Source organism: Ranitomeya variabilis, chromosome 7, assembly GCF_051348905.1.
Source record: "Ranitomeya variabilis isolate aRanVar5 chromosome 7, aRanVar5.hap1, whole genome shotgun sequence".
NCBI lineage: Eukaryota > Metazoa > Chordata > Amphibia > Anura > Dendrobatidae > Ranitomeya > Ranitomeya variabilis.
The window spans coordinates 231,552,641-231,575,586 of record NC_135238.1 but is presented as its reverse complement, the minus strand read 5'-3'; the positions used below and the strand labels follow the sequence as shown (position 1 = coordinate 231,575,586).

The 22,946-nt window shown below is 47.8% G+C and overlaps 2 protein-coding genes across 9 annotated transcripts in view; one reads left to right on the top strand and one right to left on the bottom strand.

Moving 5' to 3' along the window:
* The window catches only part of LOC143784648 (rac GTPase-activating protein 1-like), a 34,695-nt gene extending 24,981 nt beyond the window's left edge, over window positions 1-9,714 (top strand). For both annotated transcript variants that reach the window (XM_077273146.1, XM_077273147.1), the window contains exons 10-17: window positions 1,568-1,741; window positions 1,825-1,920; window positions 7,005-7,203; window positions 7,301-7,406; window positions 7,984-8,116; window positions 8,191-8,290; window positions 8,880-8,964; window positions 9,473-9,714. In XM_077273146.1, coding sequence (XP_077129261.1) covers window positions 1,568-1,741; window positions 1,825-1,920; window positions 7,005-7,203; window positions 7,301-7,406; window positions 7,984-8,116; window positions 8,191-8,290; window positions 8,880-8,964; window positions 9,473-9,542 — 963 coding nt within the window. In that variant the 3' untranslated portion in view covers window positions 9,543-9,714. The remainder of the gene's footprint in view (window positions 1-1,567; window positions 1,742-1,824; window positions 1,921-7,004; window positions 7,204-7,300; window positions 7,407-7,983; window positions 8,117-8,190; window positions 8,291-8,879; window positions 8,965-9,472) is intronic.
* A 2,135-nt stretch (window positions 9,715-11,849) lies between these two features.
* GMPPA (GDP-mannose pyrophosphorylase A) lies at window positions 11,850-21,563 on the bottom strand. Of its 7 annotated transcripts, none has more exons than XM_077273139.1 (14): window positions 21,459-21,563; window positions 21,094-21,144; window positions 20,327-20,424; window positions 18,983-19,086; window positions 18,616-18,808; window positions 17,793-17,852; window positions 17,339-17,469; window positions 17,151-17,168; window positions 14,887-15,018; window positions 14,706-14,803; window positions 14,521-14,567; window positions 13,709-13,801; window positions 13,465-13,633; window positions 11,850-12,298 (listed from the first exon to the last, which is right to left on the bottom strand). In XM_077273139.1, the coding sequence occupies exons 2-14, from the start codon at window positions 21,131-21,133 to the stop codon at window positions 12,198-12,200; spliced, it is 1,284 nt and encodes a 427-aa protein (XP_077129254.1). In that variant the 5' UTR covers window positions 21,134-21,144; window positions 21,459-21,563; the 3' UTR covers window positions 11,850-12,197. The 7 variants fall into 7 exon arrangements, with proteins under 7 accessions (XP_077129254.1, XP_077129255.1, XP_077129256.1 ...); XM_077273140.1 differs by having other exon boundaries at window positions 21,438-21,517; XM_077273141.1 differs by having other exon boundaries at window positions 21,307-21,472.
* Between the last annotated feature and the right edge of the window lie 1,383 nt (window positions 21,564-22,946).

The following is a 22,946-nucleotide window of genomic DNA, read 5'->3' as shown; positions in this document are numbered from 1 at the left end:
GCGGCCACATGGGCGGCGCGCGACCAATCACAAGCCGGGACTTCACGTAAGGAAGTTAAAGCGCGAATTTTAAGCAAACAACGCTGCCGGTTCCCTCGGTAAGGTGCAGGCTGCGTCGGAGAGGTGAGTATAGCAATATTTTTTATTTTAATTCTTTATTTTACACATTAATATGGTTCCCAGGGCCTGAAGGAGAGTTTCCTCTCCTTCAGACCCTGGGAACCATCAGGAATACCGTCCGATACATGAGTCCCATTGACTTGTATTGGTATCGGGTATCGGTATCGGATTAGATCCGATACTTTGCCGGTATCGGCCGATACTTTCCGATACCGATACTTTCAAGTATCGGACGGTATCGCTCAACACTACTCAGGATCAGTAATGTATGTACACAGTGACTGCACCAGCAGAATAGTGAGTGCAGCTCTGGAGTATAATACAGGATGTAACTCGGGATCAGTAATGTAATGTATGTACACAGTGACTGCACCAGCAGAATAGCGAGTGCAGCTCTGGGGTATAATACAGGAGGTAACTCAGGATCAGTAATGTAATGTATGTACACAGTGACTGCACCAGCAGAATAGTGAGTGCAGCTCTGGGGTATAATACAGGAGGTAACTCAGGATCAGTAATGTAATGTATGTACACAGTGACTGCACCAGCAGAATAGTGAGTGCAGCTCTGGGGTATAATACAGGATGTAACTCAGGATCAGTAATGTAATGTATGTATACAGTGACTGCACCAGCAGAATAGCGAGTGCAGCTCTGGGGTATAATACAGGAGGTAACTCAGGATCAGTAATGTAATGTATGTACACAGTGACTGCACCAGCAGAATAGTGAGTGCAGCTCTGGGGTATAATACAGGAGGTAACTCAGGATCAGTAATGTAATGTATGTACACAGTGACTGCACCAGCAGAATAGTGAGTGCAGCTCTGGGGTATAATACAGGAGGTAACTTTGGATCAGTAATGTAATGTATGTACACAGTGACTGCACCAGCAGAATAGTGAGTGCAGCTGTGGGGTATAATACAGGAGGTAACTCAGGATCAGTAATGTAATGTATGTACACAGTGACTGCACCAGCAGAATAGTGAGTGCAGCTCTGGAGAATAATACAGGATGTAACTCAGGATCAGTAATGTAATGTATGTACACAGTGACTGCAGCAGCAGAATAGTGAGTGCAGCTCTGGAGTATAATACAGGATGTAACTCAGGATCAGTAATGTAATGTATGTACACAGTGACTGCACCAGCAGAATAGTGAGTGCAGCTCTGGGGTATAATACAGGAGGTAACTTTGGATCAGTAATGTAATGTATGTACACAGTGACTGTACCAGCAGAATAGTGAGTGCAGCTCTGGGGTATAATACAGGAGGTAACTTTGGATCAGTAATGTAATGTATGTACACAGTGACTGCACCAGCAGAATAGTGAGTGCAGCTGTGGGGTATAATACAGGAGGTAACTCAGGATCAGTAATGTATGGGTGAATACGTTATATTATGTGTCAGGACTTATTCTCTTCCTCTTTTCTGGCTTTGTCTGTAGATGATCCGCGCTGAGCAATGTTCCGTTTGTGGCCAGAAGACGCGGTTTGGTAAAATGTCTTTGAAGTGCAGGAACTGTCGGATCTTGATACATCCTGAATGTCGTGACTTATGCTCCAAGCTGTGTCCTTCCACTTTTCTACCATCTCAGACCACGGCACCAAAAAAGGGCCAGGTGACCCGTCGCGTTCTGCCGGTTTTGCGTCTGTGAGCTGCTTTAGCTTTTGAGGTCTGTGAAATGTTTTTTCCTGGTTCCAGGTGCTGCTGTCTGACTTTGCCCCGGCTGCTCCCCCCATGGTGCCCAGTCTGGTCATTCAGTGTGTAAACGAAATCGAGAAGAGAGGTCTGAATGAGGTAAGCGATGGCCACCTCTTACATTCAGTCATCTTTATATAGATCTGTGTGCAGTGTGCGCCTCCTAGTGGTGGCTGCAGGCTCTTCTTATCGGTAGGTCCATACGGGACTTGGTTGATGTGGATTTTATCTGCTCGTTTGTGCATGTAAAATCCAGAGTGGAATACGGGTACATTTTTTTTTCTCTGTAGATTCTTACCGGTTTCAGTATTTAAGTGGAACCTCCACATTAACCCCTTAGTGACAGAGCCAATTTGGTACTTAATGACCGAGCCAATTTTTACAATTCTGACCACTGTCACTTTAAGAGGTTATAACTCTGGAACGCTTTATCGGATCCCGCTGATTCTGAGATTGTTTTTTCGTGACATGTTGTACTTCAAGTTAGTGGTAACATTTCTTTGATATTACTTGCGATTATTTATGAAAAAAATGGAAATATGGCGAAAATTTTAAAAATTTTTCAATTTTCAAACTTTATATTTTTATGCCCTTAAATCAGAGAGATATGTCACAAAAAATAGTTAATAAATAACATTTCTCACATGTTTACATCAGCACAATTTTGGAAACAATTTTTTTTTGTTAGGGAGTTGTAAGGGTTAAAAGTTGACCAGCAATTTCTCATTTTTACAACACCATGTTTTTTTTAGGGACCACATCACCTTTGAAGTGATTTTGAGGGGTCTATATGATAGAAAATAACCAAGTGTGACACCATTCTAAAAACTGCACCCCTCAAGCTGCTCAAAACCACATTCAAGAAGTTTATTAACCCTTTACGTACTTCACAGGAACCAAAACAATGTGGAAGAAAAAAATGAACATTTAACTTTTTTTTGCAAACATTTTACTTCAGAACCATTTTTTTTAATTTTCACAAGTGTAAAAACAGAAATTTAACCACAAATTTTGTTGTGCAATTTTTCCTGAGTACGCCGATACCCCATATGTGGAGGTAAACCACTGTTTGGGTGCACCGCAGAGCTTGGAAGTGAAGGAGCACCGTTTGACTTTTTCAATGCAGAATTGGCTGGAATTGAGATCGGATGCCATGTCGCGTTTCGGGAGCCCCTAATGTGCCTAAACAGTGTAAACCCCCCACAAGTGATACCATTGGGAAACTAGACCCCTTAAGGAACTTATCTAGATGTGTGGTGAGCACTTTGAACCCCCAAGTGCTTCACAGAAGTTTATAACGTAGAGCCGTGAAAATAAAAAAATCGCATTTTTTCTGCAAAAATTATCTTTTTGCCTCCAAATTTTTATTTTACCAAGGGTAACAGGAGAAAATGGACCCCAAAAGTTGTTGTACAATTTGTCTTGAGTACGCCGACACCCCATATGTGGGGGTAAACCACTGTTTGGGCGCATGGCTGAGCTCGGAAGCAAAGGAGCGCCATTTGACTTTTCAGTGCAAAATTGACTGGAATTGAGATAGGACGCCATGTCGCGTTTGGAGAGCCCCTGATGTGCCTAAACAGTAGAAACCCCCCAAAAGTGACCCCATTTTGGAAACTAGACCCCCCATGGAACTTATCTAGATGTGTAGTGAGAACTTTGAATGCCCAAGTGCATCACAGAAGTTTATAATGCAGAGTCGTGAAAATAAAAAATATATATTTTTTAACAATAAAGATTTTTTAGCCCCCAAGTTTTTATTTTCACAAGGGTAACAAGAGAAATTGGACCCCAAAAGTTGTTGTCCAATTTGTCCTGAGTATGCTGGTACCCCATATGTGGGGGTAAACCACTGTTTGGGCGCATGGCAGAGCTCGGAAGGGAAGGAGCGCCATTTTGGAATGCAGACTTTGATAGAATTGTCTGCGGGCGTTATGTTGCGTTTGCAGACCCCTAATGTACCTAAACAGTAGAAACCCCCAACAAGTGACCCCATTTTGGAAAATAGACCCCCCAAGGAACTTATCTAGATATGTGGTGAGAACTTTGAATGCCCAAGTGCTTCACAGAAGTTTATAATGCAGAGTAGTGAAAATAAAAAATATTTTTTTTCCCACAAAAAAGATTTTTTTAGCCCCCAAATTTTTATTTTCACAAGGGTAACAAGAGAAATTGGACCCCAAAAGTTGTTGTCCAATTTGTCCTGAGTATGCTGGTACCCTATATGTGGGGGTAAACCACTGTTTGGGCGCACGGCAGAGCTCGGAAGGGAAGGAGCGCCATTTTGAAATGCAGGCTTTGATAGAATGGTCTGCGGGCGTTATGTTGCGTTTGCAGAGCCACTGATGTACCTAAACAGTAGAAACCGCCCACAAGTGACCCCATTTTGAAAACTAGACCCCCCACGGAACTTATCTAGATATGTGGTGAGAACTTTGAATGCCCAAGTGCTTCACAGAAGTTTATAATGCAGAGTAGTGAAAATAGAAAATATTTTTTTTTTCCACAAAAAATATTTTTTAGCCCCCAAGTTTTTATTTTCACAAGGGTAACAAGAGAAATTGGATGCCAATATTTGTTCTCCAATTTGTCCTGAGTATTCTGGTACCCCATATGTGGGGGTAAACCACTGTTTTGGCACACGGCAGAGCTCGGAAGAGAAAGAGCGCCATTTTGGAATTCAGACTTTGATAGAATTGTCTGTGGGTGTTATGTTGCGTTTGCAGAGCCCCTGATGTACCTAAACAGTAGAAACCCCCACAAGTGACCAAATTTTGGAAACTAGACCCCCTAAGGAACTTATCTAGATATGTGGTGAGAACTTTGAATGCTCAAGTGCTTCACAGAAGTTTATAATGCAGAGTAGTGAAAATAAAAAAAAAAAATTTTTTCCCACAAAAAAGATTTTTAGCCCCCAAGTTTTTATTTTCACAAGGGTAACAGGAGAAATTGGACCCCAAAAGTTGTTGTCCAATTTATCCCGAGTACGCTGATGCCCCATATGTGGGGGTAAACCACTGTTTGGGCGCACGGCAGAGCTCAGAAGGGAGGGAGCACCATTTGACTTTTTTAGCGCAAAATTGGCTGTCGTGTTTGGAGACCCCCTGATGTACCTAAACAGTGGAAACCCCCAAATTATAACTCCAACCCTAACTCCAACACACCCCTAACCCTAATCTCAACCCGATCCATAATCCTAATCACAACCCTAACGATAATCACAACCCTAACCCCAAAACAGCCCTAATCTCAACCCAACCATAACCCTAATCAAAACCCTAAATCCAACACACCCCTAACCCTAACCCTAATCCCAACTCTAACCCTAACTTTAGCCCCAACCCTAACCATAACTTTAGCCCCCGTCGTCACAAAAAAAGTTCAATGTAACCTTTTTTTTTGTACGTCGCGTCCGCCATTTCCGCGCATGCGTGGCCGTAACTCTGCCCCCTCCTCCCCAGGACATAGACTGGGCAGCGGATGCGTTGAAAAACTGCATCCGCTACCCACGTTGTGCAGAATTTTCACAACGTGCGTCGGTACGTCGGGCCGACGCATTGCGACCGCCCCGTACCGACGCAAGTGTGAAAGAAGCCTAAGGCTACTTTCACACTAGCGTCGTACTCGGCCCATCGCAGTGTGTCGGGCCGACGTACCGATGCTAGCGTTGTAAGCGCCGCACAACGGGTGCAGCAGATGCTGTTTTTTCAACGCATCCGCTGCCCCATTGTGAGGTGCGGGGAGGCGGGGGCGGAGTTCCGGCCGCGCATGCGCGGTCGGAAATGGCGGACACGTCGCACAAAAAAGTTACATGTAGCTTTTTTTGTGCCGACGGTCCGCCAAAGCGCACGACGCATCCGTCGCACGACGGATGCGACGTGTGGCAATCCGTCGCAATGCGTCGCTAATGCAAGCCAATGGAGAAAAAACGCATCCTGCAAGCACTTTTGCAGGATGCGTTTTTTCTCCAACGACGCATTGCGACGGAAGCCAAAAAACGCTAGTGTGAAAGTAGCCTAACCCTAGCCCTAACCCTAAATTTAGCCCCAACCCTAACCCTAATTTTAGCCCCAACTCGTCTCTCCTGCCGGCTGGCAGATGGCGGGCGCACTGCGCATGTGCCCGCCATGAGGAAAAAGCTGGCCGGCAGGAGAAGACAGAAGAGGACCCAGGGACACCGGGTGAGTATGTTAGGGTCCCCGAATCCCCCTATTTCTCTGTCCTCTGATGTGCGATCACATCAGAGGACAGAGAATTACAGATCGCTTTTTTTTTTTTTTTTTTGCGGTCGCCGGTAAACTGTTAATTACCGGCGATCGCAAAACAGGGGTTGGTGCAAACCGACCCCGATCATGTTCTTTGGGGTCTCGGCTACCCCCGGCAGCCGAGACCCCAAAGATCTTCCGGGTGCCGGGCGGCGGGCGCAGTGCGCGTGCGCCGCCATTTTTTCCCGGAAAAAAGATGGCGGCGCCCATCGGGAGCCACGAGGAGCACCGGGGGAGATAGGTGAGTATTGGGGGCCATCGGGGACCCTATTTCTCTGTCCTCCGATGTGCGATCACACCGGAGGGCAGAGAAATTAAAAGGCAAATCGCGTTTTTTTTGTTTTTTTTTGTTGCGACTGCCGGTAAACTGTTAATTACCGGCGATCGCAACTCGGGGGTCGGTAAAAACCCCCCGAATCATGTTCTCTGGGGTCTCGGCTACCCTCGGCAACCGAGACCCCAGAGAAAATCCGACTCTGGGGGGCGCTATTCACTTTTTCCACAGCGCCGTTAATTAACGGCGCTGTGGTTTAAGTACCCTTAGCGGCCGCCGTTAAAAGGCGTATCGGCGGTCGTTAAGGGGTTAAAGTCTACATTTATTTGTTAATTATTTTGCAGCAAAATCCTTTCCTTTTTTTTTCCCATCTCATGGGGGCTTACCCTATGGAAAGAAAAGCATATGGTGCACCGACCGACTCTGGGCTTGTCCCCCGTACAGAGCCCTGGCCGGGGTCTTCCCCCATACAGAGCCCTGGCCGACGCCAAGGTTGTCTCCCCGATTTTACTAGCAGTAGGTTGTATCGCAGCCACTCAGAAAAGCGCTGTGGCAACCCCAGCGAGAATATATATACTGAGCTGCAGCATTTAATGCTTCTGGCATCCAACTTGGATATTAATGAGCTCCTATCTTCTCACCAGAGAGGTCTCTATCGTATTTCCGGGGGCGATCGACAGGTGAAGGAGCTAAAACACAAACTTCTCTATGGGAAAGTTAAGTCTCATCTCCTTGCAAAAGAAGATATTCACGCCGTGTGCGGAGTCTTAAAGGATTTCCTGCGAAACCTGAGCGAGCCTCTCCTGACCTTCTCTCTGCACTCGCAGTTCCTGGACAGTGCCGGTAAATCCAGAATCATGGGAAACGGCAAGGTGAAAATGACATGTTTGGTGATTTTTACATTTCTTAAAGTTTTTATTTCTTTCCTTTTTACGTCTAGATATTATCAATGAAAACGATAGTAAGTGTGAGATGTGTCTGACTGTTCAGGAGCTTCCCCCTGCTAACAGAGACACGCTGGCCTTCCTCATCCTGCACCTGTACAGGTAACGACCCCTCAGTACACCCACGCTGGGTCATTCACCTTCCGTCCACAAACCCACTCCCAAGTGTTCTTAGAAAGCTGATGCTCCGTTTGGTGCCTGTTGCTGATATCATCAGATTTCATGGAAAACAAAATGGCGTTACAAAGCAATGAAATCCACGCCAGAACCTGTGGATATGCCGGACGTCGCTGTAACAGTAGGGTCTGTTTTAAAAAACGGATGTGTTCCAAGAAAAAATTTTAAAACTACTTTTTTTTTTTAACTTCAGAAAACTTTTAGGCATGTTGTACGTTGTCATTCAGACCACCTTTGATTACTGAAAGGAACATGCAGAGGTGCTCGGTTGATCGCTAGGCACATCAGCCGTCATTTTTTTGATCCTCAGGGTCGGAGTTAGCAGAGTAATGGTTCTTAGAAAATATACAACTCTCTGCTGGAGCTGTGAAGGATCAATCAAAGGTGGGGAGGGGGTGCAGCATGTTCGGCTGAGCACTTCTTTCCCTTTGTTTCGGCAATTGGGGGTCTCCACACTCCGACCTTCCCTAAATCTTCTGAGCTCCCTTTTTGTCGTCCGCAGGGTGATGCGGAGTCCCGAATGTCAGATGGATAAGATGAACTTGTCTCGAGTCTTTGGTCCTACGATCGTCGGTCATTCGGTGCCAGATCCCAGCCCTCTCGTGATCATGCAGGACACCCCCAGGCAGGCCAAGGTCAGAGAGTCTAGGAAATGACAGATGATTGTGTCCACTCATGTTCACGTCGCTGACCTCGGGTTTCTCGTCAGGTGATGTCTCTGCTGCTCTCGCTGCCGTCCGGCTTCTGGAACCAGTTCTTGTCCAATAATCAGGAAAATAAAAACTGTGATTCTGTGAGCACGGCACAAGGTGGGTCCGAGGAGCGAGCGTTTCCCAAAACCCACTTATTTAGGTGATGAAATTGATGCACTTTTATCTGACGTATACTGTGAGGAGGGACCGAAACTTTTCACGAGAATTAAGGGCCCTTATGTTCAGGATTTCTGCAGACAGGGGACTTGCACAAGAGACATTGTGGTGGAGTTGTCCTCCCAGAGCTGCATTCAAAGTTCGTCAGTCTTTAATGGAACCTGTCATGTCCTCAAAAGCTATTAATCTGCAGCTTGGGGTTGTTCTGCAGGTTAATATTGTTCTATAGCTGCCCGGCCAACGCACTGAAAGCCCGGCTACTGGGAGAAAATTGACTTTACTCCTCCGGCTTTCAGTCAGAGGCCGGCGTGGCTTCTGTCACTGCTCAGTACGTGGTGAGCGACAGCTGTAACCACGCCCCGGCACTGACTGACAGCCGGCTCTCTACTGATGTGCTGCCAAGTTTCTGGATCAGGTGTCCCAAAGTTCTTCTTGTTAAAGGTCCTGAAGACTCAGATGTAGATTTCTGACTGTCCTGGGTCTGTGTTTTGCCAGCGATCACATAGTGACATGTCCAATCTCTGTGCAGAGCGTCTGTTCCAGCCTTTGACCTCTCCCGAGATCACCACCACAGTCGCTCATCCCCTGAAACCCAAAAGGTCTTCTCCTTACTTGTAAGTATCGCCTTTGCTTACACTTTACTGATGTTTCTTCAGGTTAGTGAGGCGGGTGATGGAAGGAAGGAGTGAGGGCTGGAGCAGATTAATTTCCAATTTCAGATGCATTAAAAGAAAGCATTATTTATATTTGTGAAGTTGGACCGTCTGTCAGCACAGAATGACTGTACAAACCAAGCACAGGCGCTCTGTTAACAAACATTTAAGTGCATCCTTATCTGGCTGGGGTGAAGATAAAGGTAAAACAAGTAGGTGGGAAGATGCACTTAATGTTTGCCCCTGCCATGATGCACCGAGCCCCTGTACTTGGCTTGAACAGTCATTCTGTGCTGATAAAGTCCATTTTAAAAGAAGTCTGTAATCATAAAATGACTGTTCAAACCAAGCACAGGCGCTCCATGACCCCAGGCGTGGTGGACAGTGCAGATGTACGGTCCATTATAAGGCGGTGTGATGTCAGACACATTGTGTGTGCTCAGCCCCGTGTCCTGCTTTCTCTTCACAGAGCCGGCACTAATGGTAAAGTCGAGCTGCCGAAGAAGCCGGGAAGGTTCTTCACTTCTCCTAATGCATGAAGGGGTTAACTTCACCTTGTCATTGACACTTTTTCACTGTGCACGTATTCTATACCCTTACATCGTCACTTGTGTATGTCCGTCCGTCTGTGTGTGGACAAACCCTGACACGTTACTGCTGTGAATATAATTTATTTCCTATAAATATTTGTATAATAACGGTGAAGCTTCATTGCTGTTTACAGCAGAACGCCGATAGGTAGAGGATGCTCAGCACCCGCCCTGTAGGAATATTGGGCTGCGTTCCCTCTTTGAGCTTTGAATGGATGCAGAAAATCTGCAGCGTAATAACTCCGTGGGAACGCAACCTTAGGCTACTTTCACACTAGTCCGTCGGTACGGGCCGTCGCAAACCGTCGACCCGACGGACAGTGTGTTAATGTAGCACAACGGGGGCAGCGGATGCAGTTTTTCAACCCATCCGCTGCCCCATTGTGAGTTCCGGGGAGGAGGGGGCGGAGTTTCGGCCGCGCGTGTGCGGTCAAAAATGGCGGACACGACGCACAAAAAATCGTTACATGGAACTTTTTTTGTGCCAATGGTCCGCCAAAACACGACGCATCTGTCGCACGGCAATCCGTTGCAATGCATCGCTAATGCAAGTGTATGGAGGGAAAAAAACGCGTCCTGCGGGCAACTTTGCAGGATGCGTGTTTTCTCCAAAACGACGCATTGCGACGTCTGTCACTCAACGCTAATGTGAAAGTAGCCTAAGAGAGTCGCCATGCCTTCTTGCAGCAAACCAAAGTGGGACTTTGGACAAATAGAAGAATGATTCATGTTTCCTAGATGTCAGCAGGGGGTCCGTCCTGGAAACTCTAATCTCATACAGCATACAAGTGAGGTTTGGGGGGTGGTGTCGGGCTTAACCCCTCGCTGACATCTGCTGTACATGGGAGCGTGCACCAAACCTGGTAGGTGAGGGCTGCTCGTCGCTGTCACTCTGTGCACCCCAAGACTCGATTGCAGTGTTGCTATATGCACAAGCGACCTGCAAGGACCACCATGACTAGGCACGTCAGTGTTACCGAAGACTAGACTTAATAGGAGGCTGCGATTTTTACTATACAGCTGTAATATCCCATAAGAGGACGGGGGGGGGGAACGATGAACCCCTTCTTTTCCCCCCCTTTTCCCTTCAAAAATGGTTGGTTTTGTTGCATCTGTAAAGTTTTGAAATAAGATTTAACCCCTCTTTTAATGCCAGAACTGCGGTTTCTTGCCTCTGCAAATATGGAATAAAAAGTAATCTCAATGATGTATTTAACCCAAAGTTGTATCCATAGAAGCTCAGTCAACAGAAAAATAAAGTGGCGGGGCTGAGAGCGGCGACACAAACCAAACTTTTTTCACCACTAAGAAACAAAACCTATGCAAGTTTGGGAGAGCTGTAATCGTACCGACCATGAGAATCATGTTAACACAAAGTTAAATTGTCATTTTTCGGGAATGGTTTCATTCAAAACTACAACTTGTCCCCAAAATTATATATAATAAAGTTATGCCTCTTACACAAAGGGGAAGGAAAAAAAAAACTGCAGTGAGAAAGGCTGAAACGTGTCCATTGTGAAATGCCTGGTGCAGGATTACAGCTGCTTCTAATGGCTGACTCTTCGGTCATCGCTGGGGGCTTCCTGGCAACTCAACTCTGTCTATTCAGTGTACCCTCTTTTTATTCTAATTCTTTTTTAAAAATGGGGGGGGAAAAGGAGGCTAGGTTATAAATCAACAACTCTGAGCCCCACCAAGCCACAGAACGGGACTTTTTAACCCATTAGTATGCATGCCCGACTGCCACTATTTTTCTAACTGGGATAAAAGTTCCTTGTTTTGCCAATTGGAGCAGGTCCTAGTGCGGATTAATAACTTGTGACCCTGCAGATAACTTATTAAACAGACCACCCTTATCTGCCAGAGCTGCTTTCTTCACCTGATGCTATAAAACTGCAGATTTCTTGCCTTGACGGCACCTCAACATTCAGAAAATGCGCCCACATGGGCAAAAGCCGAATTCAGACATCCGAGTACAAACATCTGGATTCTGCCTAAAATTGAGTGGATTAGTAAATCTGCCCCATTAGGAATGAAGCTGTCAAAGAGAAAATAGGTGTCCCAATATTCAACTTTAGTGTAAATTAGCAAAATAAAGCGAAAATAATGTAAAGTTACATTTTGTACATTAACTCTCAAACAAAATGTTTTTCTACAGTTACTTGTATATAGATACATCCATGTTCATCCTTCTTGACAAGACTTATTTTCCTGCAGAGGATGTTGGTAAAGTTTTACAGAAACTGCACAAATCGCTTCTCCAAATGTAACTTTTAATAAACTCTTGATCAGAGGTCAGATGTGGAGGTCTCGGCCCCCCGGTTGTTCTGGGTATGTGATATAAGTTACAGTGGAAATGATAGGAGCCCGGGTCGGGGGCTACAGAGCGCAGCAGCCGCCAGTGTTTAGTTATGTCTCTTGGCTGCGGTTCTGTTTTCACTGCCTGGAAGGAGAACGACCTCTGATCTCCGGCCGCTCTGTGTCCAATTTTTATCCGCAGCAGAAACTCCAGAGGTCACGTGGACGTGGAGATCCTGGTGTGCTGGAGGGGCCGCCGTCCACCCATCGCAGTCCATGCCCTGAGCGCAGCTCAATGTCCCCAAACTATAAGATAATCTGATTCTTAAAGCTGCGACTCAGCTCCTTGTGGGGGAGGACGATGGAGTTTAAGATCACAACCTCCGCAGGGATGGAGACGTTACATCCTGCAGGAGAAAACAATGTAAGAGTATAGCGAACGCAGTGATACAAATCACACAATTGTTGTCGTTTTGCAGCAGTTGAGCAGCCACTTTGGGACAACTCCACCCATTTGCCAGCAGCTTTCTGGTGCAGAAATACGAGATTGCTTTGCTTTTCGGAGAACGGATTGCAGTTTACAGGATCCATTCTGGGTTCATATACTCGGATCTAAATCATCAGCCACATGTGACCAGTGATCCAGGGGGCAATTAATACTCCCACAAACCCCTCAGTACCTATCAGTAGCGCAGCCTCAAACTTTGCAGCTCTGCCACTTTAATTTATCATGGGAACAAAACCTGGTGCTTGTGGAGCTAAAAATGTGAGAACAAGTGGCATAAATGGCACGGAGAGGCTAAAGCGCCTACAATCGATGTCAAACAGGTCAGGTCCCCATGTCAGAGCCAGCAGAGAAAGAAACAATTTATCTCTGGGACGGTCTCAAATTTTACTGGCTTTTCCCATCACAATGTGTAGTAGTAACAATAGCAAATAACTTTTAGCAATGTAGTATAGTTCTTCTGATTAGCAATGTTGCTCACACCATGCACAGAGCATTGCCGTAGTTTAGGTATCCGAGTAATATAGTGAGTTAGTTGCTAGTGGGCCTAACTATGGATACGTAAGCTTCCACAATGCCCTACACATTGGGAAAGTGACATAGCGAATCAGAGGAACTATACTACATTTCTAATTGGAGGTATTTGCTAACAATATTATTACACTTTAATGAGAGCAATACAATAAATAATCAGTGGCTTGGCTGATTCTTCTGTAGGACCTCGTGTTATATATTTTTCTTCTTAGAATGAGAGGAGGAAATGGCAGGAATAAGGATACAAGCAGCGTGCCAAGCATAATTCTACTGCACGAAAAGGATTTCAACCATAGAAATTATATTAAACTGGACAGAGCTGGATACAACTTTCCAGTCTCGGAAACACAGTATGGAAATCGGCTATCCTCCTGATGGAAGTAAAACTTTTAGTTCCCCCCATAGATGGACCTTGCAGGTTAACGTCCGCCCCAGCTAACACCTTAATGTAACACAAGACTAAATTCCACCGTCCGCTGTTTTTCCTCCAACCACTCCTTACATTCTCCAGTCATTTTTTGCAAAGTTTCTTACCCAGAATTGTGATTGAAGGCGTGAGCTTCCCTTCCCGGAACAGGGTCTCGCTGTCTATTTTGGAGTAAGGGTCATTAGGATTGGGGTCACTGGGTGTCCCTTCCACGCGGGCCCATTGACCAATGCTGCTGTCCCAGCCGACTATGGTGTTTAAGACGCAGCTGTGATCCTGCAGAGTAAACCAGTGAGCGCTTCATATAGTCAGGCAGCGGCGCGCGGCTCTTGGGTGGGCCACACTGCTTACCTGCAGCACAGCGCCATGTAATATGATTGATTCTCGCACCCGGACCCCGGCTCCGATGCTCACCCCCATACCAATGGACACATTGGGGCCTAGCTGTCAAGATAAGAAAATGTAGAAATTAAAAAATATATATATTCTTCTGTGTTTTGATGGAATTGAACATAAACAAAAATAACATTTATGCTCTTCAGTGCTGCACCATATTTGGCTGCAGTGATATTACCGCTGCAGCTGAACATCGGTGGAGAGACTGTGCTAGATCTGGTAAGTATCAATAATATTCAGTTTGGGTTTTTTCCCCATTGTACGGCATAAAGTTCTCTAGAACGGGACAGCTCGTATAAGGAGGAGTGAAATAACTCCAGACTACAGTGGGTTTACTTGTAGTCTGTTACTGGGAAGACACAGATCTTACACTGGGTATGTTACTATTGTGCAGAGGTCCAGGGTGGTCCGCACTGATCGTGTCCGCTTTTCATGCAGTTCCTGGCATCGAACTCTGTGAAATTCTGTCTGAACACGAACAGTCTGGCGGTCTCCTGCTCCGACTCTACAGCCTCGTATGGCCCTGGGTGCGGGTCGGGAGAACGCCAGACTGTTCATGTTGGGACAGAGTATGATGGATGTGAGAAGGAGCAGAGTAAGCGGACTGGTGCTCAGCCCATGAACACCCTTATATTATGGTATCTGTGCCCCAAAGTTTTCATGTACAATACGGAGTTGCACCAAACACCTACACCTCCTAGTACGGACCCATAACCAGATCTGTGAACCCCCCCATGCATCTCATCATGCCAGATACAATTACTCACCACGGCGGTTGGATCGACATTGGCGGTGGGATGGATGTACACCTTTCCTGCAGGGGGGAAAAAAAAATAAAAAGCAGCCTAATAGCATATTACACAGTGGCAGACAAGTCTGACCCCAGGCACGATGCCAACGGTGGGGCCTGGGGAGGTTGTAATCATAGTAGTAAGACAATGTTCGGCCGTACCCAGTATGATCGGTGCCCCCTCCTGGTTGTGTGCCAGTCTCTCGGGATGCGTTATGTGGTACTGGTCCAGATACAGGCGGCTGGCATAAATGGCTGATCTGGAGGATGAGGACACAACACACAGCGGTGAGCTGAGCAGCCATGTGTCTGCGCTGCGCTCAACCTAGGAGCTCACACTCACCCTGCGGACTTTATCTGACTCCAGAAGCCGTCAGTTTTGTAGACATAGAGCTGCCCCCGTCCGGCCAACTCGGTGAATATGTCCTGCTCCAGCCTGATCACCTCCGTCCGCTGCCAGCTCGAGTTCTCCTCGCTGCAACACAAGGGAATACAATAGGTTTATTCAGTCCACTTTATTCGCAGCATTCAGGTGTTTACTGCTTTCTGGCTGCGCCCGACTTCTCACCGCTGCCCCCTGCGGGCTCAGTGTGCCCACAGCACATGGTGATTCTAAGCGGCGCTGTGCAGTAGGTCCAGACTTCACGTGTAACATGTAATTTACCAACCGACAAAAAGAAGGCACAGAACATCCCCATCCACTGCAGCGTTACCTGCAGGAGGATCAGACGCCTCCATGGAAGCCGCCGTGCCGCCATATCAGTGGTCACCCAGCTTCCCCAGATAAAATTAGACTTGCACAGGATTAGAAGAACATGGCCACCCTCTCCTAACCCGGATACTTGCATTGTGTCATTACAGCTGGGGCTGTGACTATAATGAAGTGAATGGCGCTGAGCTGCAATACCAGACACAACCTGCACACAGGAGGGGTGTCATTTCTGGAAAAAAAAAAGCTGCCATGTTTCTCTATTCCTGGGCATCCCCTTTAAGAAACAGCAAAGCAATGTACAGACACAGATGCTTCTAGCGGAGAAGCAATTATTCATCATATCCAGCCATTAAAGGGAATATATTACCCATCGTTTCATTTACAAGTTATATTCTGATTATTATTGTAGACTATCTGCATTGCTGAATGTACTTTCCAATGAACTTGCTGGAGTCCAGGAGGTGGACCACTGAGCAGAAGAGTCCAGCTGTCCCTGCCCTACTCTCGCCCAATCGGGCACAATGCAAGTCATATTAGGCCAGTCTGCAAACCTGCGCATGCGGATTTCTGTGCAGAGCGATGGAGCCGGGACAAGTAGCATCATCATTGCTGCACTACAAATATACTGTTTATGTAAGGCCACTTTCACACATCAGTTTTTTGCCGTCAGGCTCAATCCGGCAAATTTTGAAAAAAAAACAGATCTGGCAAATGTTGCCACCGGATCCGTTTTTCTCTCATAGACTTGTATTTGCGACGGATGGCCTCACGTTTCATCCGTTTTTCACCGGATCCGTTGAAAATTTATTTTCCGGCGGCCGGAGAAAATGGACATAGTAATGTTTTTTGTGTCCATCGAAAAAACGGACAGCGACGGATCCGGCGGCGTTTGGTATAATGGAAGCCTATGGCGCCGGATCCATCAAATGACTGAATCCGGCAACGTATTGTTTTTAAAATTGAGCATGCTCCGTAGCATTTTCTATTCTGGTCTCTCTCTCCCCCTAGTCCCCGGATCAGCTAGTCATCGGATCCAGCAAAAAAACTGATCCGTCGCATCAGTTTTTCACTATTTGCGACGGATCCGTTTTTTTCAAAATTTGCTGGATTCAGCCTGTTGGCAAAAAACTGATGTGTGAAAGTAGCCTAAGGCTACTTTCACACTAGCGTCGGGCTCGGCCCGTCGCCGTGCGTCGGGCCGAGGTCCCCGACGCTAGCGTTGTCCCCGCCGCACAACGGGGGCAGCGGATGCATTTTTCCCACGCATCCGCTGCCCCATTGTGAGGTGCGGGGAGGTGTGGGCGGAGTTCGTCGGGAGCAAAAAACGTTACATGTAAGTTTTTTTTTTTCCCCGACGGTCCGCTACCACACGCCCAAGCGTCGCAAAACGGACGCGACGTTTGGCAATGCGTCGCAAATGTTAGTCTATGACGAAAAAACGCATCCAGCAAGAACTTTTGCTGGATGCGTATTTTTGGCAAAACGACGCATTTGCGACGTATTGCAGTTAACGCTAGTGTGAAACTAGCCTAACAGAACTAGAGGACCGCAGCGCCTGCGCAGGATTTCTAGAGATCGGCTTTAGTGCAGAGATTGCTTGACTCTTCCCTTGGCGGGTATCTATCACAGCGCTTGCAGAGGAAAAATCTTATGACAGGTTAACTAATTTTTTAACGTGAAAAAATGTGATGGAAACAACTGGCGCTTTCCATTTCCAGTAGATACATTCCCTTTAAGAGCAGAGATGAAAGTCAAGAGGTTGTAGAATGGTTGTGATGAGTGAATAGATCTGTGAGCTTGGGGAGGTGCCATCACCACCGGCGGTGCCCAGGCCATGAGCCATAAACCGCCAGCTGTGCCCATGCCATGTGCTGGTGGCCACACACAGCACTCACCTGATGCAGGAGGAACAACTGGCCGCACATGCAGGAAGCACAAGGAACATAGAGGAAGAGGAGGAAAAAAGAAGAAGAATGAATGTACATGAAGAAATGATAAATGAAAAAGGGAGACACCACAGCATCGGAGAGGAGGGGATACGAGGGCGCATCCGGGCCGGAGAGAAGGGGAACGGGCGACTCACAGCTGCACCTCCTGCTGGTTGCGTTGAAAAACCTCAGCGATGTGCTGGAATATTGAAGGCGAGAAGAGGTAGATGCCGCAGTTGATGATGTCGCTGACAAATGTACTCGGCTTCTCCACGTAATGCAGGACCTGCAGAGGACAAAGACAGATAACCATGGAGCACAATGACCAGATCCTGCCTGCAGTCACCACTAGGGGGAGACCAATGTCTCACAGAGGAACTATGAGCCGGTATGTAGCAAGCGCCACCTAGTGGCAGCAGCAGGAGGCTACAATTTCCTTTTAATTGTATTTTGGCCATCGATTGCACGGTAGTAATCTATCCCCCATCCACAGGACGCCAGGACTGGGAGAAGCCTCTTATTGTGCTGTAAATTTGGTCAACCACCCAGTGTGATATCATGACATCACCTCCGCCATCTCCCGCCACCTTACTAGCATCACCACGTTACCTCCTGGGTATCTGCCTTCGCCACGATGCAGCCGTAATTCAGAGACTGAGTCCTATTCGCCTGCAAACAGGAAGTTGTATATAATTATAGGCAGCACATGGGTATATTTACCGTAATGAAAGGAAAAATATGCAAATAAGGTTTAAAGGGATGGGCCACTTCCTACAATCCCCAAACCTGCCATCTTCTGTCCTAATCAATCACACGACTCGCTACACTTGGAATGACTGTCAGACCTTACATAGAAACAAAAACTTTTCCAGCAGATCTCCATCTTGAGCTTCTCCGAGGATCTGTCAACAGATTTCCCCATATAGACTGCATACATTATTAAATAAGCCTCCTTCACCTGATGGCTGCGGTGTACTTACTGTGAAGCCTCGTGTCAGAATGGCTGTATAGTTTATATTTAGTGATGAGCGAGTATACTCGTTGCTCTGGTGGTCTCCGAGTATTTGTTAGTGTTCGAAGATTTAGTTTTCATCACCTCAGCTGAATGTTTTACAGCTACTAGCCAGCTTGAGTACATGTGGGGGTTGCCTGGTTGCTAGGGAATCCCCACATGTAATCAAAATGGCTAGTAACCGTAAATTATTCAGCTGAGGAGATGATAACTAAATCTCCGAGCAGTCATAAATACTCGGAGATCACCCGAACAATGAGTATACTCGCTCATCACTAGTTATATTCAATCTAGGCCCATCTAGCCTGACTGATAGCTCCTCAGTGTCCTTCTGCCCTGCTGAGATCTCACACTGTCAGTACAATCTGCAGCTGTCAGTCCAGCTGGGTGGGTGACCAGTGACCTGTCCATTAGGCTTACCGTGGTTCCCAGCATGATGTATCTGTGCGTCTCTTCATGTTGCTTCTGAAACCTCAGCATTTGGGAAAGAGGAAATTCACAGCAAACATCTGCGTTCATTACAAAGAATGCCTGTGGTCCCCCGGAGAGGATCTGGTCCCGGAAGTGATAAATGCCTCCTCCAGTACCCAGGGCTGAAAATTCCTGCAGATACCTGGGCGAGAGGTCAGGAGACTGTGACATACAGCGGAACAACTCATACCGGTATAAGCCGATCATCTAATTTACAGTCACATCCAGAGCTGCACTCAAAATTCTGTTTCCTTCCCCATCGTCTCAGATCTCACAGCTCCCCGCACCCTCCTTCAGTTTTACCCCATCGTCTCACCTGATCGCTACTTTAAACTCTTGCTGCGCTGTGACAAGGAAGCGGCTCAGGGCCTCATTGGGCTGATAAAATCCGATCAGTAAGATCTCCTTCAGGTTTGGCACCTACAAGAAAGGACCGGTGTCACATGGGTTGTTACTAGAGATGAGCGAATATACTCGTTACTCGAGATTTCTCGAGCACGCTCAGGGGTCCTCTGAGTATTTTTTAGTGCTCGGAGATTTAGTTTTTCTTGCCGCAGCTGAATGATTTACATCTGTTAGCCAGCATAAGTACATGTGGGGGTTCCCTAGCAACCAGGCAACCCCCACATGTACTTCTGCTGGCTAGTAGCTGTAAATCATTCAGCTGCGGCAAGAAAAACTAAATCTCCGAGCGCTAAAAAATACTCGGAGGTCCCCTGAGCGTGCTCGAGAAATCTCGAGTAACGAGTATATTCGCTCATCACTAGTTGTTACCAGTAATATTATAGTACTGGTGTATAACTGGAATTGAACAGGTGTACAGTTCCTGCATCACTTTACCTCCAGGCCCTCAGGTGTACTGTACACAGGTTACAGAGATCTGTTCCTGGCTTGTTAATCCTCATCAGTGCAAGACTAGAACCAGTCTGTACAGAGCAGATTCCCAGATGAAGACTGATTCCTAATCAGCAGAGCAGTGAAGTGCCCTACAACAGCGCCACCTATACCCGCGTGACTGGGTCGGGTAGTGCAGCTCAGCTCCATTTAAGTAAATGAAGTGAATAGAGACCTTTCTGCTGATTCCTGCTGCCCATATCAGCATGTGTTTTATGCTGCGGCACTTCAGAAATAAAATACACTGGCCAGGCACTACTTGTCTCTGATAACTGGTCCAAAAGGACGATCCCTGCCCCAATCCCCCAGAGTGACAGGTCTCGCACTGTATACACACAAATATGGAGAGACATGCGAGTCTATGGGAGCGGGGTGGAGAGACGCTGAGACACACAGTCCTTGTATAGGTTCTCTGTGACGCTGCAGCGTAAAACATCCACAGCTGCAATAACATAGGAAGATGAGACAACCTGCGCGAGACAGCCGGCCTGTGCCCTTTAAGCTGCAGGACCAGACACCGCCATCTATACGAGGACGGTACCATGGCGAGTCCGGCACCGACCTTCCCCCAGCCGGACATATCACACAATGATGACCAATCAGGTTAATCTGTAAAGAGGTTCTGCAGCGCTGCTCACTTCTGTATTAGGAGGAGAGTAGCGTTGATCACGTGGCAGGGACAGTGCAGACGACACATCATCAGCCCCGCTCACCTCCCAATGCGGCCGTGAGCAGCGCCGGAGAGCTCCTGTACTGAAGATCTTACCTTGCTGCACGCCTCGATGTGATGCTGCAACATTGGGACCCCGGCAATGGGGAATAGGGGCTTGGGAACTTCAAAAGACAATGGTCGAAACCTGGTACCTAGAAAGCAGAGAAGAGACCCCCATAAACCCGAGATCCACACTGGATTTACTGAGGACGGTATTTAGACCCCGCTGTTCGGCAGCGGAGACGGCGCTAATTGGGCGTAGAGCTCGGAAGATGTAACGACCACACGTGAGTCCCAGGAACGCGAGTGCTGACACCATTGGAACAGCGCCGGAGGGGACTAGAAGTGGTTTTATTTTAACGGGGAATGAGGAGGGCCTTTAAAATCATTGAAAGGTGCAGTGTTCTATCCCCTCCAAAAAAATCAGACTCCTACCCTCCCCCAGTCACTGTCAGAAGAAGTTGGGGGGAAGCCCATTATTTGCACATTTCTATTGCTCCAGTGCATTGGGAAAAAAATAAACCTGCAATAAATCTTGAGTAATAAAAAGAAATGCTCCCGCCGTTTTGTGTATACAGGCCTATGTGTCTCCATGGTTACAGACTACAAATCAGCCTCTTGTGTGGTCTGACCCTGCAGTCATGTGGGGGCTGACTGTGTGTTTCCATGGTTACACAGTGCACCTACACAGGGGGCTGTATACGTAAGACGCTTGGAGGACTATTTGCAAAGCGCCTTCATTTTTCGTTTTCGGTGCATTGGGGAAACGGTTGCAAAAGTCTATGGGGGCAGTGATGATGGCAGTGACAGGCCGCACTCACCCTTCTGGGGGCCCCCGATCAGGATCACGGCTTTCAGCATTTCTGCAGAATCTAAAAACGGGAGCGAAGCATAAAAGTGAAATATAAGAACCTGACAACTCTCCGCTGAGGGAGGCGAGAAACAGACAAAAGGCAATGGAGTCACAATACTGGAAACTCAACAAAAACGTTATAAAACTCTATACAGGGACTACAAGTACCAGAATAACCTGCAGCTGCTGGGAGCTGTGGTCCTTCAGGGCAGATAAGCCACAGAGTACATGAGACACAGTACAGCAGAACAGGAGCTGGCCGTGCTGGTACTTGTAGTCCCACAGACTACCCAGCGCCATCACCCCAGTCACCTCTCACAAGCCCCCAGTCACCTGCTCCAGCCTCCACCTCACACTTCCGCCTCAGCCACTTTTAGGGCACGTCAGTCGGTAAGGAGGATGCCGGGAGTTGTAGTTTTGGCGGAATAGCGGCCCTGATTGGATGGCAGGAGGCACGTGACGAAGGTACGTGGGTAATGCGTGGTCACCATGGTGATAACAAACCGACTTGACCGGTTAGTGACGTAAAAAACGGGAAAAACAAGAAGGGAAAAAATTGCCCACGTGGCCGCTCTGCCTCTGGTGACTGATCCACGGCGAGACGTCACGTCAGAAGGAAACGCAAAGCTGCGGGCGCTACAGTGATAAACCGCAAGGTGGAGACATCACCGGCCCCTGAGGTCAGCGCAGCCCGAGATGAGGGCGGATGTCAGAGAGTTCAGCGGAGTGTACAGGAGTCCGGGGGGATTGTGGGGACATCATACTGTGGGGGGCACATCATACTGTGTGGGGGGCACTGTGGGGACATCATACTGTGTGGGGGGCACTGTGGGGACATCATACTGTGTGGGGGGCACTGTGGGGACATCATACTGTGTGGGGGGCACATCATACTGTGTGGGGGGCACATCATACTGTGTGGGGGGCACATCATACTGTGTGGGGGGCACATCATACTGTGTGGGGGGCACATCATACTGTGTGGGGGGCACATCATACTGTGTGGGGGGCACTGTGGTGACATCATACTGTGTGAGGGGCACTGTGGGGACATCATACCTGTGTGGTGGGCACTGTAGGGACATCATACTGTGTGGGGGGCACTGTGGGGACATCATACTGTGTGGTGGGCACTGTAGGGACATCATACTGTGTGGGGGGCACTGTGGGGACATCATACTATGTGGGGGGCACTGTAGGGACATCATACTGTGTGGAGGGCACTGTGGGGACATACTGTGTGGGGGGCACTGTGGGGACATCATACTGTGTGGGGGGCACTGTGGTGACATCATACTATGTGGGGGGCACTGTAGGGACATCATACTGTGTGGGGGGCACTGTGGGGACATCATACTGTGTGGAGGGCACTGTGGGGACATACTGTGTGGGGGGCACTGTGGGGACATCATACTGTGTGGGGGGCACTGTGGTGACATCATACTGTGTGGGGGGCACTGTGGTGACATCATACTGTGTGGGGGGCACTGGGGACATCATACTGTGTGGAGGGCACTGTGGTGACATACTGTGTGGGGGGCACTGTGGGGACATCATACTGTGTGGGGGCACTGTGGGGACATCATACTGTGTGGAGGGCACTGTGGGGACATCATACTGTGTGGAGGGCACTGTGGGGACATCATACTGTGTGGGGGGCACTGTGGGGACATCATACTGCATGGGGGGCACTGTGAGGACATCATACTGTGTGGGGGGCACTGTGGGGACATCATACTGTGGGGGGCACTGTGGGGACATCATACTGTGTGGGGGGCACTGTGGAGACATCATACTGTGTGGGGGGCACTGTGGGGACAT

What these genes read in the sequence shown, in the direction of transcription:
- GMPPA (XM_077273139.1), bottom strand. Translation starts at nt 21,133, where the DNA reads ATGCTGAAAGCCGTGATCCTGATCGGGGGCCCCCAGAAGG. An exon ending in CGAAGGCAGATACCCAGGAG is followed by an intron (nt 17,470 to 17,792) that starts GTAACGTGGTGA and finishes TGTCCTCTGCAG; the next exon opens with GTCCTGCATTACGTGGAGAA. An exon ending in GCCTTCAATCACAATTCTGG is followed by an intron (nt 12,299 to 13,464) that starts GTAAGAAACTTT and finishes TTTCTCCTGCAG; the next exon opens with GATGTAACGTCTCCATCCCT.